At 37.6% G+C, this 14,726-nt stretch overlaps 1 protein-coding gene across 1 annotated transcript in view; it reads left to right on the top strand.

Annotated features, from left to right (window-relative positions):
- LOC139939768 (uncharacterized) overlaps positions 1 to 14,726 on the top strand; it is a 37,787-nt gene that overhangs the window by 3,869 nt on the left and 19,192 nt on the right. The window contains exons 2-9 of the mRNA XM_071935883.1: positions 4,830 to 4,881; positions 6,256 to 6,357; positions 7,569 to 7,777; positions 9,048 to 9,219; positions 9,692 to 10,366; positions 12,384 to 12,496; positions 13,715 to 13,915; positions 14,635 to 14,685. Of these exons, the coding sequence (XP_071791984.1) occupies positions 4,830 to 4,881; positions 6,256 to 6,357; positions 7,569 to 7,777; positions 9,048 to 9,219; positions 9,692 to 10,366; positions 12,384 to 12,496; positions 13,715 to 13,915; positions 14,635 to 14,685 (1,575 nt within the window). The remainder of the gene's footprint in view (positions 1 to 4,829; positions 4,882 to 6,255; positions 6,358 to 7,568; positions 7,778 to 9,047; positions 9,220 to 9,691; positions 10,367 to 12,383; positions 12,497 to 13,714; positions 13,916 to 14,634; positions 14,686 to 14,726) is intronic.

Here is a 14,726-nt window from a genome sequence, read left to right as displayed (position 1 = left end):
GCCTTGCACAAATGCTTGCTCGCTACGTTCGCTCCGTTGATTGGTTAATGATGACGTGACGTCACAACCCAGCCAAGCAGTGTTTGATGTGTTCAATCATATTGAGCGAAATAAGCAATAAGCATTATATTTTTTTTCTAAGAAGAATTTGCAACCCATTATTCTTCAGAAATACTGTTTTATGCTGCAATTTGGTACGTTTTGCAATAAAGAGAGTGCTGAATTAAAAAAAAACATATTAGCAAAAATAAACTCGGTTTACTTTTATTGCACAAAGACATATCGATCTATGTCAATTTGTATTTGTTTAATATTTGATAATTATTGATCGGTGTTTTATATTATGGTTTTATACTTTACTTTCCAGCATTTAGAATACTGGTGTTTTTACCGCCAAAATTCAATCGTGTTGTTTATGTATTTCCTAAAATTTAGAGGTTTCGTTCAGGTTTAAACTTTCCTTAAACAAAAAATATATAAAATGAACAAAACTCCAATCGTGATGAATTTTTACTAATTTGGTCTGTTAGATTATTCATTGTTTTATCCGGAAACGAAATACTCATTTTACTCAAAGATTGTTCTCCTCTTTTTTTAAAAGCATTTTAGACGGTCATTTCTGAATTTTTAAAGAGTAGTGTTTGTGTCTTCTTTCGTCTTTCTATTTTCATGTTTTTTTTAAAGCTTCCCATTTTGCTAATTGCACCTTGTTATGAATATTTTAATACCGTGTACCATCATCCAAGCGGACCTGTTGATCATTGTTACTGGGTCAGCAAAGAGGAACCTTTCAAATTTTAATGTTAACGAGAAAGATTCGCCGTGATGTCAATTTGTGTTGCATAGGGCATAATGTTGACTTGTTACATAATTTGCGTTACAACGGTGACAGCATTAGTGAAATGTATCGGCCATTTTGTTTCCGCACATCCGTTTGCAAATACTTTTCAAACTATTCTTTGTGAATGCTCGTCTTGCAATTGAAAAGACGAACTGTTTTTATAGACCGCGAAAAATACAGGCCTATACACCCATCACAACTGGCTTGGCGGCAAACTGACTAGGCATGGCACCAAACATGCATGTTTTGGTTGTTAGCGTTTTTGCGTTATTATTTTCTCCATCAAATTCCCGCGAGGGTATATATGAAACGAAGTCATCGTGATGTGCAGCTTATCCAAATATATACAATATGATGGATAAGAAGACTACGTTTTGTTTGTTTGGCTTAGTTTGCTTCGTGATTCGACCCTCCAGCTAGCTGCTTAATAAAACAAATTCTACTTAGTTGGCCTCACAGACGTTGCTAAACTTTCGCGCGTTTTTTCCATCGCTTTACTCACACATTTCATCTACAGTCATTTGACCAGTTCGGGATCATTGACCAGTTCGGGATCACTTCAACTTTGCAATAACCAAATAATTATATCACTTCTCATTATTACCAATTTCTGTTGATAAATGTGAAGATTAACACCCATTAAACCAACAAACCCCAAAATAAGGTGCCAAATATCATCAGAAAATAAATTATGGCCGTTTTCCTGAAGGTTGTCTGCGAAATTTATAATTTTTTTGTTTAAAAATGTTGGTTGAAAAACACTGTTAAAACTTCTTACCTGTAGAATTGATATGCCGGGGCAAAAAATATTTATGTAAAGTGATAAGAATGTGTAAAAAGACATTCCTGTAAATACTGTGCAGTCATCTTGTTTTTTTGAGGTGACGAAGATCCCAAAATCTTCTTTGGGCGGGCAGCTTACCCTTGACCAGTTCGGGATCACTCAACATCTCATTGCGTCAAATTGTGCCGCACTAACTTACGAAGTCAGTAAGTATGGTAAAATCATACTACTGTAATAGAAAGTTTATTTAGTTGATTTTGAGAAACATTACTTCAACAAATTCTTGTAGATTTTTTATTTTGTGAGGAAATTAAACTTGGAGGGGTCAATATTGCTTTTTAGGTTCGCTTCACTTTTTCATTTGCCTTTGCTGTTGTTTTGTGGTTTTGTCGCCGGGTTTTTGCGCTGCTATTGAGGACACTTGCATGACATTCTCTAAAGAAAGGAAGTCCAAGTCCATGCCAACACACCTCTGAAGTTTCGTGTCCTTGAGAGACAGTTTTATGAATGGGAGTATGGGTTTGCAATAAAGGGCACTCTACTGATTCAGAATAGATTCAACTGATCCTGAACTGGTCAAACAGGTGACGATACTTTTCTCAAAGCCTCTTCAAAAGAACTAATATTTTTTCGTCAGTGAATACTTGGTGAGTTTTATGACATGTTTAGGTAAACTGATAAACTTTTTTGTTTAAGATATCAAAGAGATTGCAACAAAAAACAATGTGAATTCAAAAAGTGATCCCGAACTGGTCAAACGACTGTATTCTCAGAGTCATTTTTTTGTTTCCAAGAAACTTCTCTCTCTCTGTTTTTATTTGCATCGACCGCGTAACCGCCTCCAATACGCAGCGTTGGAACTTCTTTTTGTAACAGTCTCTTCTCTTTATCGATTCTCGCTTGACTCATTTCAAGAATGCAATCTATATTTTTGCACAGCTTTTTCCGAGTACAGTTGGCCAGTGACGTCATGACCTTGTCAACCCTGCACATTGTACAAAAAAACTGCATGATTAGATTAATTTGTAGCAATTGATGTCGGCATGGAAATATTGAAACTAATATAATAGGGTTTATTCTCCGAATGTTTGTCATAGAGTTTGTTATAGTCTACATAATAGTGTTCGCGTTTCATTTAAAACAAACCTGAATATAATCAAAATTACGTCTTCATTCTTTTGTCTGATAATGATCGAAGTTGACTATAAGTATCTTTTGAAAGTTGATAGCAATAAGGTTACGGCCTCTGCCTGTCCAAAACAGCCCTATGCATGGGTATGCTCTGTTTGCTCGGTTTATTTTGATATTATGCGATAGTTAAATTGAATTTTTTTAATGCAACAAAAAAATAGTTAATGGCCTGACTTTTCGACTCTATCAGAGTCTTTCTCTAAGAGTCTTTCTCTGTTTTGTAAAGCTCTATTTGCATAAGTTTTTGTATGAGAACTGCTAAAATAACTCAAAAGTTGAATTGAATTGATGAATCTATAACAAGGTTCTTATATTATACTATATTGTGTTGTTTATTATATTGTTGCTTCTGTTTGTTTATTTATTTATTTATTTATTCTATAATGACCTCATATTTCACAGAGTCTCCTATAGCTACTTTTTTATTTCTCTGAATGCAGTTCACCTTTATGGTCTAAAACACACCCTTTCATTGACCATCCTTTTGTCTATACACAACTTTACTCTCAATGAATCGTAGCCGTCCTCATCGTTTGTAAATTAATAACTTTGATTGGCTATAATTTCCCGTTTTTTTTCTGGATGCCTTTCCATAACTCTTCGCTCATTTTTAATTGTGTTTGGCTTTATGTTTTTGTTTGTGCTTCTTTATGCCTCTGTCGAAGGTTCGGTTGGATTTAAAGCGAAGACCATCTAGTTATACCCTACTAAATACAACTACATGCAGTCATATTAGTTTTGGTTTTATCCTTACACTGATATAAGCAATTCTTTCTCGTGTTCTAATTCTGTGAAAGTACTGAGTATACAGTGCTTTCACTGATAGTGTACAGTGCTAACACACATCGGTGTAACAAGGGCAAAACCAAAAAGAATATTCTTTATCCCGAAGCAAGCAATTTTAGCATCTATTATTATATGCAGTCACATGAAATAATGTTTGGTCCTGACAACAAACTCACCAGTTTGGGTTTGTAATAATAAAACTACCACTTATTGCCGACGTTTGCTTTTCGTTCTTTGCCTAAAATAAAAGTTGGTTTATTGTTTGGCAACTTAAAACAAATATAGTTCTGTATTTCTTTTTGAGTGGTAGAGGGAGCCCTTCAGGCTGGATGGGATATCCTTTTCCTGTGTCACTTTTTACTATAGGCTTTGTAATGTTTTATTCCGTTTAATGAAAGTTATATATTTATAAATCCTTAAGTACCCTTACTTAAAAATACTGTTTAGTCTACCATGCTGTTTAACTTTATTTAGTCAAATTTATATCATTGATTTGTATTCTACAGTGTTTTGGTTTTTTTCATTTGGAATTTATACCTTCAATCTACTGATTGTGATGACTTTTTAAGGCTTGAAATAAGAACAACAATTTATCTCTCAATTTATCAGTATCATATATTATATTTATAAACCACATGGGAAACTGACTGGGTAAAAATGTTTTAGGGTTGAACAAAGACAACTTTACTAGAAGGATGGGACTCGAACCAACAATCTCCGGATTAATGTGCTGGCACTCTACCTACTGAGCTCTAGCCCCAGGTTTCTAACCAAAAGTTGTTAATGTCTCGTTAATTTTAAGAATGATTACCAAACGTAGACCTTCCCTTTAAAGACACTGGACACTATTGGTAATAATTATTGTCAAAGACCAGTATTCTCACTTGGTGTATCTCAACATATGCATAAAATTACAAACCTGTGAAAATTTGAGCTCAATCGGTCGTCGAAGTTGCGAGAGAATAATGGAAGTAAAAAACACCTTTGTCGTTGTCGCACAAGTTGTGTGCTTTCAGATGCTTGATTTCGAGACCTCAGCTGAGGTCTCAGATTAAATTCAAATGTTTTACTATCAACATCAGCTCTCCATTGCTTGTTACCAAGTAGGTTTTTATGCTAACAATTATTTTGAGTAATTACCAATAATGTCCAGTGCCTTTAAGAGAGAAATAATGTTGACACTAATTGATGATTCTCTGTCACTCTCTCTGTGTTTTTGTTTTACAGTTGTCAACTGCTACATTTTACAACCAATCTACACTGGAAGACATGTACCAGAGTAAGTGTCATTGAATAAGGTAATCAATGTGTGGTGAATCGGTTTTCAACTAGTGGTTTAAACCCGCCGAGGCCTGGTTCTTGATAGGCCTAATCAAGAACCAGGCCTCGGCGGGTTTAAACTACTAGTTGAAAACCGATTCAACACACTTTGATTCCCATTCATAAATACCTTTTCGGTAAAAAAACATCAACACTTTTTGGTCAAAAAGTAAAATAAATGCAAAAATTATAATTCAATGATTTTTTCAACACAACACCCCTCCATCCAAGTATGAAATGGTAAGGCCCTCGGGTAAACAACTCCTAATAAGGGAATGCTGTGCGCGTCGCGCGTATCGCGTGATGTGGTACAACTGTTCCAGCCGTTGCTCTCGACAAATAGGAATGAAGAAACTGTCTTATAAGCACAGGTGCAAGCTCACGTGTCACGTCAATGTTTTAACACTTTTTACTGGTCATAAACAAAGGTTTTACACACCCGCGTGACGCGCTCTCCACCAATAGGAATAGCGAAACTGTCTGAGATATTTATGAATGTGGCATTTAATCACACTTTTTGAAACTCTGGGAATTCACTTACCAGTCGACTAAACCTCTGCCACTAAATTTGAGCTGCATTGGAATAGGGCGGGTAGCTTGGTTGCTGAGAGTCGGTGTCGTATTAAGGGCAGAATGCCATTCTTTTACTTTGCTGTTGCAAGAGCAATTCTAACAAAATATAAACCTTTATACTGGAAGAAGGGCTACTGTGTCTTCAGTGCAGGCTCGCGGCGGACGAAGCTCGGCTGGCACTGACGGCCAGTCCCCTTTGAAAGCTTCCAACTCTGTATCTTGCCGTGTAACGAGAAGACTGTCCTTGCACCAAGTCCAGGCCATGTCCCAGGCCTACATCTTATCGCAAAGAGAAGGGGTTCGGCCCGCTGTTCCTGGTTTGATCAGCAGCATATTGCGCCAAAGGAAAGGAATTGGTCTCAACGTACCCTATCCTTGAACATACCTTGCAGGAAACAAAATACTGAGCGCTTTGATATGCACCTAGGGGTGCCCAGTATTAACATTAGTATCCTGTTTTCACCACGCATAACTTTAAGTTTCACATTACTTCAAATATTATTAATTATTTGATAAATGCTTTTCATGTCAAAAAGACACCTCAAAGTGCTGTACAATTGAAAAATCTCAGAATGTTGGGAAATAGGCCTACAAATATAGCAGTCATAAAACAACAAAAAAACATAAATAATACCAAATTAACAATGAACAATTTTCTTGATAAAAAAGTAATCCCTAAATATGCCGGGTTTGCATCCTAGCCATGATGCTGTGTTAACAATGTCTACAAATAATATTTCCTTTTTTTTTGTGTTTTTAGTGGGTACTGACATCTACAGCGAAGCTGTTCACCAATGGAGTATGAGCGATGGGTACAATGAAATGCTTGGTGTTGGCGGAATGAAAGTCTGCTTCGTGGAAGGTAACACTCTCTTTGTCCCTTGGATCCATTACAAGTGCTGTACACGTTTTGTAATTACTCAAAATATGTGTTAGCATAATACCTTACTTGGTAACGCGCAGCGAAGAGCTGTCGATAGTATAAAACACTGTGGGAAATGGCTCCCTCTGAAGAAACGTAGTTTTTGAGAAAGAGGTATTTTCTCACTAAAATATTAGGCTTCAGCTGAGGCCTTTTATTTCTACCTGAAAGCACTCAAGTTTGTACAACAAGGGTGTTTTTTCTTTCATCATTTTCTTGCAGCTTCGTCGACCAGTTGAGCCAGAATTTTCACAGGCTTGTTATTTCGATGCATATTTTGGGATCCACCAAAGTGAGAATAGTGGTCTTTGACAATTACCAAACGTGTGTCCAGTGCCTTGAAGTCCCACTCACCATAAATCTAACTCGCAAATGGCTTATTCCAGGGGATATTTTCATGGTATTATTATTGTCTATTTTAGAAACATCTTCCCAACCATATTCATAACATATTTCATAATTAAATTTTTTTTTTGTATCCCAAAGTGCCCGATCAAAAGGCAATTTGTCCCTTAGCTGACATTAATACTGTACCAACAACAACAACAACAACAACAACAACAACAATCCCCTCCCCGACTTGTGACCACGTCTCAATTGAGACCTCAACTCTAGATGTGCTCTTTACGGGCAATGTGGGTTTTGTGTTTCAGCTGCGCCAAAATTGACATTTTTTTGACAACTGCAGAAAATTAGTTTACCAATCAATCAAGAAAGAAATGTGATAGAAATTATGCCTGGCGCACGCATTATTTATGCATAACGCATAGTTGTGTGTTCAAAGCCTGACTATCACTGCCGGTAAATATGTCAGACTTCAAACTGTGTGACATCAAGTGGGAACTATAGACCTTCTTTTGCAACGTCACAGCCCAAGTTTTTGCCAACCCAGATTGGAAAACTATGGAAAGCCATAAGTGCAAGACAAGAAAAGATTGCTATTTTTTGTAACAATGTCAACCACATTAACTAATGATGAGAGGTATTTTATTTAGTTGCAAGTTTGCCAGAAAATGTTGAATTTTGTTAAAACATCTGTTTTTACGATTGAGTGTTTCATCCGGACGACCATGCCAACCAAGGCTGTTTGTTTATCAACAAAAGAAAGAACTATGTCTATGACAATTTTGGTAATTTTCTGATTTGTGAAGGCCCAGAACTTGAAGCTTTGATTCTCGGTGGTGACAACAACTCAACTAGCAGTACCTTGCAGCTACAGGACAGCGAGGTTAAACCAATAAGTGTAAGCAAAGGGCCCTACACAGTGGCTTTTTGGTACAGCTTTCGTCCGACGGACTTTCTGGATGAACTGAATACCTCCATGGCCTGTGACCTGCTGAAAATTGGAGATTCCATATCAGTGAGTATACTTGTGAAAGAGTGCTAGCTTTTTCCACTAAAAAAAAAATGGGTTGTCTAAGAATGGGTTGTCATTAGAATGACTTTTATAGGAATAGGTCTCATACTTCAAAAATGTAGCATACACATACCTGGCAGGACAAAATACTGAGCGCTTTGATACGCCACAAGGGGTGTGATAGAGCTAAATAAGAACCTAGTTTTTATTTTATTATTATTTGTATTGTTCGTAGTGTTTGTATCATTAGTCCCTTTGTCTATTTCGTATACATGTACTGTTCTAGCTTTTTCTATATACCTTGTTTGTAGTTATCTACCGTAACACTTAATATTTATTTGTTAGCCTAGTTAGAGCTGTTATCATGTTTTGTTTTGTGTTGTTGTAACGGGCACACCCATCACAAGCCTCGGCTTTTAGGGTGATGCCTCCATGTGAATGAGGAAATAAATGTTCTAGCGATTGATTATTATTATTGTTGTACCATAGGGTTAAAGCCATTGGCACTTTCTGAACAGAACAAAAATTAAAAGTTCACAGATTTACAAATAACTCACAGGGTTTACAAAAGGTAATGGTGAAAGACTTCTCTTGAAATAAATCTCTTTGGGTAAACTGCAGAGGAATGTCCACTTAGAAACTATGCTGTGTAAAGTGAGCAGTGTTATATGATGGGTCAGAACCATCGCTTAAATGATCTAAAATGCTTCTGTCCAAATGTAATGCATGGTTTGGTAAGCGCACTGGGTTATTTTACGTGGCTTACACAACACACTGGATCAACCGTTATATGTCCCGCTCGAAGGATGCAGCATTAATGGTAAAGTGTCTCGCTTGAGGACACAAGTATGATGACTGGGACTCGAACCCAAACACTAATGATCAGAAATGCCTGTTTGTTGAGTAAACAATTTGGTTCAACAAAGAATAGTGGACTGTGTTCTGTCATGAAGTTACCCAATGCCACAAAATTTCAAGGGAATTTATTTGAATTGTTGTATTCTACTTGTAAAAAAAACATATTCATTTCATGGTTTGATAAGTTCACTCGGATCTTTTAGGTGCTTTGCAGAACACAAAGGACATTACGTCCAATCCAAAGATCGCAGTAATCATGGTTGAGTGTCTTGCTTTAGGACACATTTTCACAACCAGCACTCGAACCCACACTCTGTTGATCGAAAAACACCAGAGCTTGAGCCCTGTGTTCTTATCCGTTCAGCCACAACTTGCTTAGGACTAAACACTTATAAAATATTGATTGCATTTGCAGGTCTCCTATGACGGAGGAAAACACGACTACAACTTGAAGTATAAGTTCTGGAATTTTGAAATAGATGATAGCGATGAAGAGCGCCCTCACATGGAGTTCCGAGTGAACGATACCAATGGAGGAACGGTGAACCGTTCATGGCAGTGGAATCACGTGGCCATGGTTTATAATGGTAAACAATCATTATAACACACATGTTAATGTGCTGTCCCACTATGGGCAGGAATCCCTATATGCAGGGTTCTGAGTCCCCATGCACCAGCTAGGGTATCGGGCTGGTCGCCAAATTGCGTGCTGATACTTGCAAATTTCGGCTGGTGCGCAAAAAAAACCACTAAAATAATCAAGAGATTATTTAGATTGCGCAGTAGGAGTTTTAAAACCAAAGCCCTGTATGGAGGACAAAAAGTGCCTAAGTGCCCAGATTTTGTGTTTTTTTTATTTCAATTTTTTTTTACTTCAAATTTTGTAACCTGAAAAGCAGATTTGTAAAACGTTTTGTGAAAATGTACTTTCTACTTGTTTACCCTTATTGGTAATAAAAAATTGTGAAATAATAAAGCCACTCATGTTACTCCTTTTCTCAACCCAACTTCCAAAATATCTTGTTTTTGTTAAATGTTGTTATTTTTTGTTTATGACAGACACGACCCTGATGGTTTACTACAATGGTTACCTTCTCAATAAAAGTGCCATCCCAAGTGGTATTGCTGATCCTGCTGGTCCTGCTGAGCAACTGTACCTTAATGCAGATTTGCAGGGTAAAACATGTAGCATGTTGGGTATTGATGAGGTAACCATGTGGAATAATCCCTTATCAAATGAGGATCTTCTTGCAATACGTCTTCATGTTGGTCGCAATCGCTCCCTGGATGAAGATGAGGAAACCACGACAGTTGATACAACAACACCCCTTGAGACCACCACTGAAGAGCCCACTACCAGTGAAGAGCCTACCACCTCTACAGAGCCCACGACCACTGCAGAGCCACCTACCACTGCAAATCCCACAACAGCTGTCCCTACAACGACCACCACGACCAAGGCCACCATGCCCATGACCACAGTGCCCATGACCACCACGATTGCTCAAAGCACTGCAGTTACTACAGATGAACCCACAACTGTGACCCCAGGAAAAACAACAGTCGAAACTACTGGGGTGACGAGTGATGCGACAACCCCTCAGGCGACTACCCCTCAGGTAACCGATGGTTTAACTACTGCAAAAGCTAGCACAGATGCCATAACGACGTCCCAGCCTGATTCTACAGTGCCTGATACCACCATAAAAGTGACTACCCAGAAGATTAGCACAGGTAGGTAATTTTAAGGAATTATTCAAAAAAGTGTAAATATTCATAATAAGAAGAATTAAGTGCAATAACTGCCTGAGAGTAGGTGCTTACAAGGCATGGCAGACAATGTTTTAACAATACCGACTGATGAACAAAATTGAAAGAAATGTCGTCAAGCTTTTTGGGTACTTTGATCATAGAGCAATCATTTTGCTGAGACCGGAATGATTGCAACATAATCTACTTGAAGGAACACGTTGCCTTGGATCGGTCAAGTTGGTCTTTGAAAACCGTTTTTAAACCAATTGTTATAAAATGCATATGGTTAGAAAGATGTTGTAAAAGTAGATTACACAAATTTGCCTGGAAATTGCGTGGTTTTAGTTTTACTTTGCTAACTATAACACATTCAGCCATTTATGGGAGTCAAAAATTTGACTCCCATAAATGGCCCGGACCGTGTTAGTCAACGAGGTAAAAGGAAAACCACGCAATTTCGAGGCATGTTTCTAACCATATTCATTACATCACAAACGGTTACAAATGGTTTATAGACCAACTTGTCCGATCCAAGGCAACACGTTCCTTTAATGAAAATGATTGTAGAGCAATGAGTCAAGATAATGGGAGACTTTTTGAAAGCTCTGCCACTAGAGGGCAGCAGACCTAACAGGTAAGGGTGCACAACTCCTATAGACTGTGCAAGTCTCGCGCAGATTTGAACTTCCGGGACCATTGTGGTCCCAACCTTATGGAGTTTTACGTTGGGGAGATTTTGTTTCGTCCATTACTTTAGTTTAATATAGTTTATGACCATAAAAATGACATATGTTGTTAAAAATGTAATTCTAATTAACATATATACAATTAAAAATAAAGTCAACATAATAACGAAGAAAAACCGATATTTAAACTTGACCTCAGGTCAGGTTACTTGTAAAAAATTAAGAATTTGTGCCCATCTCCGATCACGAAACTTACGCAGACGCTTGTTTTGGCAGCGCGGGGTGGAAAGCCTTTTCATTGGTCGCTTAGGCGTCGGCTTCCTCTTTAAACTGCGTCACGCGTTCATCTAACGCCCTTGCGACCATCGTGCGTCCGCGTATAACCCAGCTTTCAGTAGTTTCACATTCGGGCGTAGATTTACAAAAGGGGTTTAAAAACATTTAAGATCAAACAAACATCATTGTCCCAGAGTTTTACTTTTGTCTATTCATAGACTTTAACCGATAATTGTGTATTTGTTTAAAAAGCTAAAACTAATTTAAACAAGCTCTAATGGGTATTTTTGTTGTTCAGATTCTGCATTAAGAAAAAAATTAAAGCAAAGATTTGATTCATAAAAAAATTAAGTTCTTCAGTTGTCGTGTTTTCTCACTCCGGTGCGCGCAAGACTTGCACAGTCTATAGCAAACAATGGTAAATGCTAAAAATTCAAAAATACTCAAAAAATATTTAGATGTCTCTCAGCCTCTTGAACATTAAATCAGATACATTGTCATACAACTAAACTTCAGATTTCTTCTCAATTTTTGGTAGGTCAGCATTTTGGAATTTTTGCTAATTACCCTAGACTAGAAGAAACACTTCCAAAAACTCATGCACACTGCTTGTTATCCTTGGAGAACTTGTGTCCAGTACATCCTGTTCCAGAACAGTTTGGTTTATGCTGGCAATGTGTTATGAAAAACAAAATACAGTTTGGCTAAATCTCAAATACAAAATCAAAAACCGCAAAACACAAGGTATTTGCTGTCGGTGACTGTCACTCCTATTCCTAAGTTGTTGACATTACCTGGTGAAGAGCGCCCTCTCTTGGTGATTGGCAGATAGTCTAAAGTTTCCCATTGCAAGTACAGCATTTTGGCTAAGCGTCCCTCTGGCCACCTGGCGATCCTTTCCTCAGAGATTCAAATATTTCCGACCTACTTTTATTGATCACAAAATTCACAAAAGGAATAATATTCATCTCTACCAGAGTCAAACTTACCTAAAGGATTTATCTGTCATTTCTCATTCTTTCATATTACATCCACAGGGGGCGTGACGACCAGTGAACAGGGGACCACAATGCCTACGGAGAAGTTACCTACGACAGGACCATTTGCTACGTTGAGTATGAAAGCGCAGACGGTGGAGGCTTTGGGCAAGGTTGGTCAAATGAAACAAGATTTTTGACATTTTAAATAGGACTATCTATCGTGGCAACAAGAATTAAAAAAACTGTAGCTTTTAAGGATTTGAAGGAAAAAAAGTTTATGATGCAGGATCATGACAACAAAGTCATGAAAATCAAAGTTTTTGATTCGATTGATCAATGTAAAAAGAGTGTTGTCATTGAATAGTCCAAATGCACAGTACAGTGAAAGAACAAGATAGCAGTTTTCACTTGAGCGTTTTTTTCCACAGAATTGCAGATAGTGGACAAGACAAACAATAGGTTCATTAATAATTGGTTCAACAGAAAAATAGGTTCAACATTTAGTTTATAAGTTTTAAAAACTTGTAGAACTTCTGTAAACAAGTTCTACTAGGTTTTTTTTCCTTTCAATTTACAAATCAAGTTTTTAAGTTGTATGCATGCAGTTATCTTCGATCAACCTTGAATCTTTGATTCTGATTGGTCGATTCACGGCGTGTAATATTAACCCATATTGCACAGTCCATATCATATGCTGTTTAGTACAAATGTTTATCGGGTGGAAAAAAACTGTTCACCTACAGTAAATCTAAGCCTTGTTAAACTTGTTTCACTTCTTTACCGTCGTGGTTCGACCCAAAGTTATTACAAAAAATTACTTTAATCAGTTTCTCTTGTGGTTTATTACTTGATATTTGAAATTAAAAAAAGTTGCATTCTTGTTAGGGCTGTTGGCTGCTGTTTTCTAGGCTGCGTCACAAATGTGGATGTGATTCCTTGCTACTATGACAGTTACCATTGTGTAGTAATAATAATTTGGGGGCTAATCGTCCTTACTCGCAGCTAGAGCTGAATTGCGAAGGACGCGGCTACAACGTGTTCGAGAAGCAGGCATGCAAGGGCGCATTCAGCTGCCAGCCACATCAACCCATTATGACCACGGAGCACAGCCAAGATCGAAAGTGTTTGAGGGAGGAAAACCGGATAGTCTGGAAAACCCTTGTGGCACAGCAGAGAACCAACGCACAACTCAACTCACATATGGCCCTGGCCGGGAATCGAACCGGGGTCACCTTGGTGAGAGGCAAGCGCTTTATGCACAAGCCAACCGTGCCACATGTTGAATGGCTTCTCAGGGACACACCCAAACCAAGATATTGACAAATAATGGCAACGGCCATTATAATGGGCCCAGTTGTTCATCACAAAAATTTTTGTTCCCTGTACAGAATATAACTAATACGACAGATTCTGCAGAAATTGTTGTTATCATCAAAGATATTGAAAACATCGTGGAGAAGGCAAATAGTGAGGAAACGGCCCAAATCGCAGGAAGTGTTATTTCCGTGATGGAAACATTGTCAACATATACACCAGCTGAGGAGAACACTACCAACGAGACAGTTGCTGTCAGACAAAACTACAGAAAAGTGAGTTGAAGAACATTAGGGCTCAATTTCATGGCTCTGCTTATTGTTGAGTTCTGTGCTGATCACCATTCTCTGCTTACCTGCAAGCGTCAAATTTCTGCACAAGCTGTGTAAGCATAGAATGCCTAGTAACAAGGAGTACTCAAGTGCCCAAGTCAAGATTTCCAGCTAACCTGTGAAATTCCACAGAATTCCCTGCATCTGTAAGCGTTGATTCTTTGCTTACGGTACAAGTCGTCAGCTAACACCACCATTTTATTTTTAGCTGGAGAAAAAACTGTTTTTTTTTACACTTTTTTGCTGAGCAGTAATAAGATTTGAAAAAGACTTGTTCAACCAGTACCAGTTTGCTGTAAGATATTAAATCATTTTCCAGTTACTCGTGCGGGAAAATTGTTAGGAAAGCAGTTTCTTTTCCCCAATAGACCTAAATAAAAAATATTTAAAAAATTAAATGAAAATCCATTTGGACATCCATATGAAGATGTTTTTTCTTATTAACTTGTTCAGATTTTAATGGCTTGTAATTTTTTGTTCTGGTCCTGTTTCTTATTAACTTGTTCAGATTTTAATGGCTTGTAATTTTTTTTTCTGGTCCTGTTTCTGAAGCGGAACAGATTTACCACTTGAATGAATTTCCTTGATACATTCTTTGTTGTCTTATAATAATATTCAACACAACAACGACAGAATTGTTTGTTTTTTATTCTTGTTTTCAGGCTTATGTGAATCTTTTCTCATCAGTGTTAGTGAAGGCAGATGAAGATGAGGTTGGTTCATTTGAATTTGCCCCCCGTGCCTCCATTACTCA

Source organism: Asterias amurensis, chromosome 1 (assembly GCF_032118995.1).
Source record: "Asterias amurensis chromosome 1, ASM3211899v1".
NCBI classification, from domain to species: Eukaryota; Metazoa; Echinodermata; class Asteroidea; order Forcipulatida; family Asteriidae; genus Asterias; species Asterias amurensis.
This window is presented reverse-complemented; position numbering and strand designations above follow the sequence as displayed.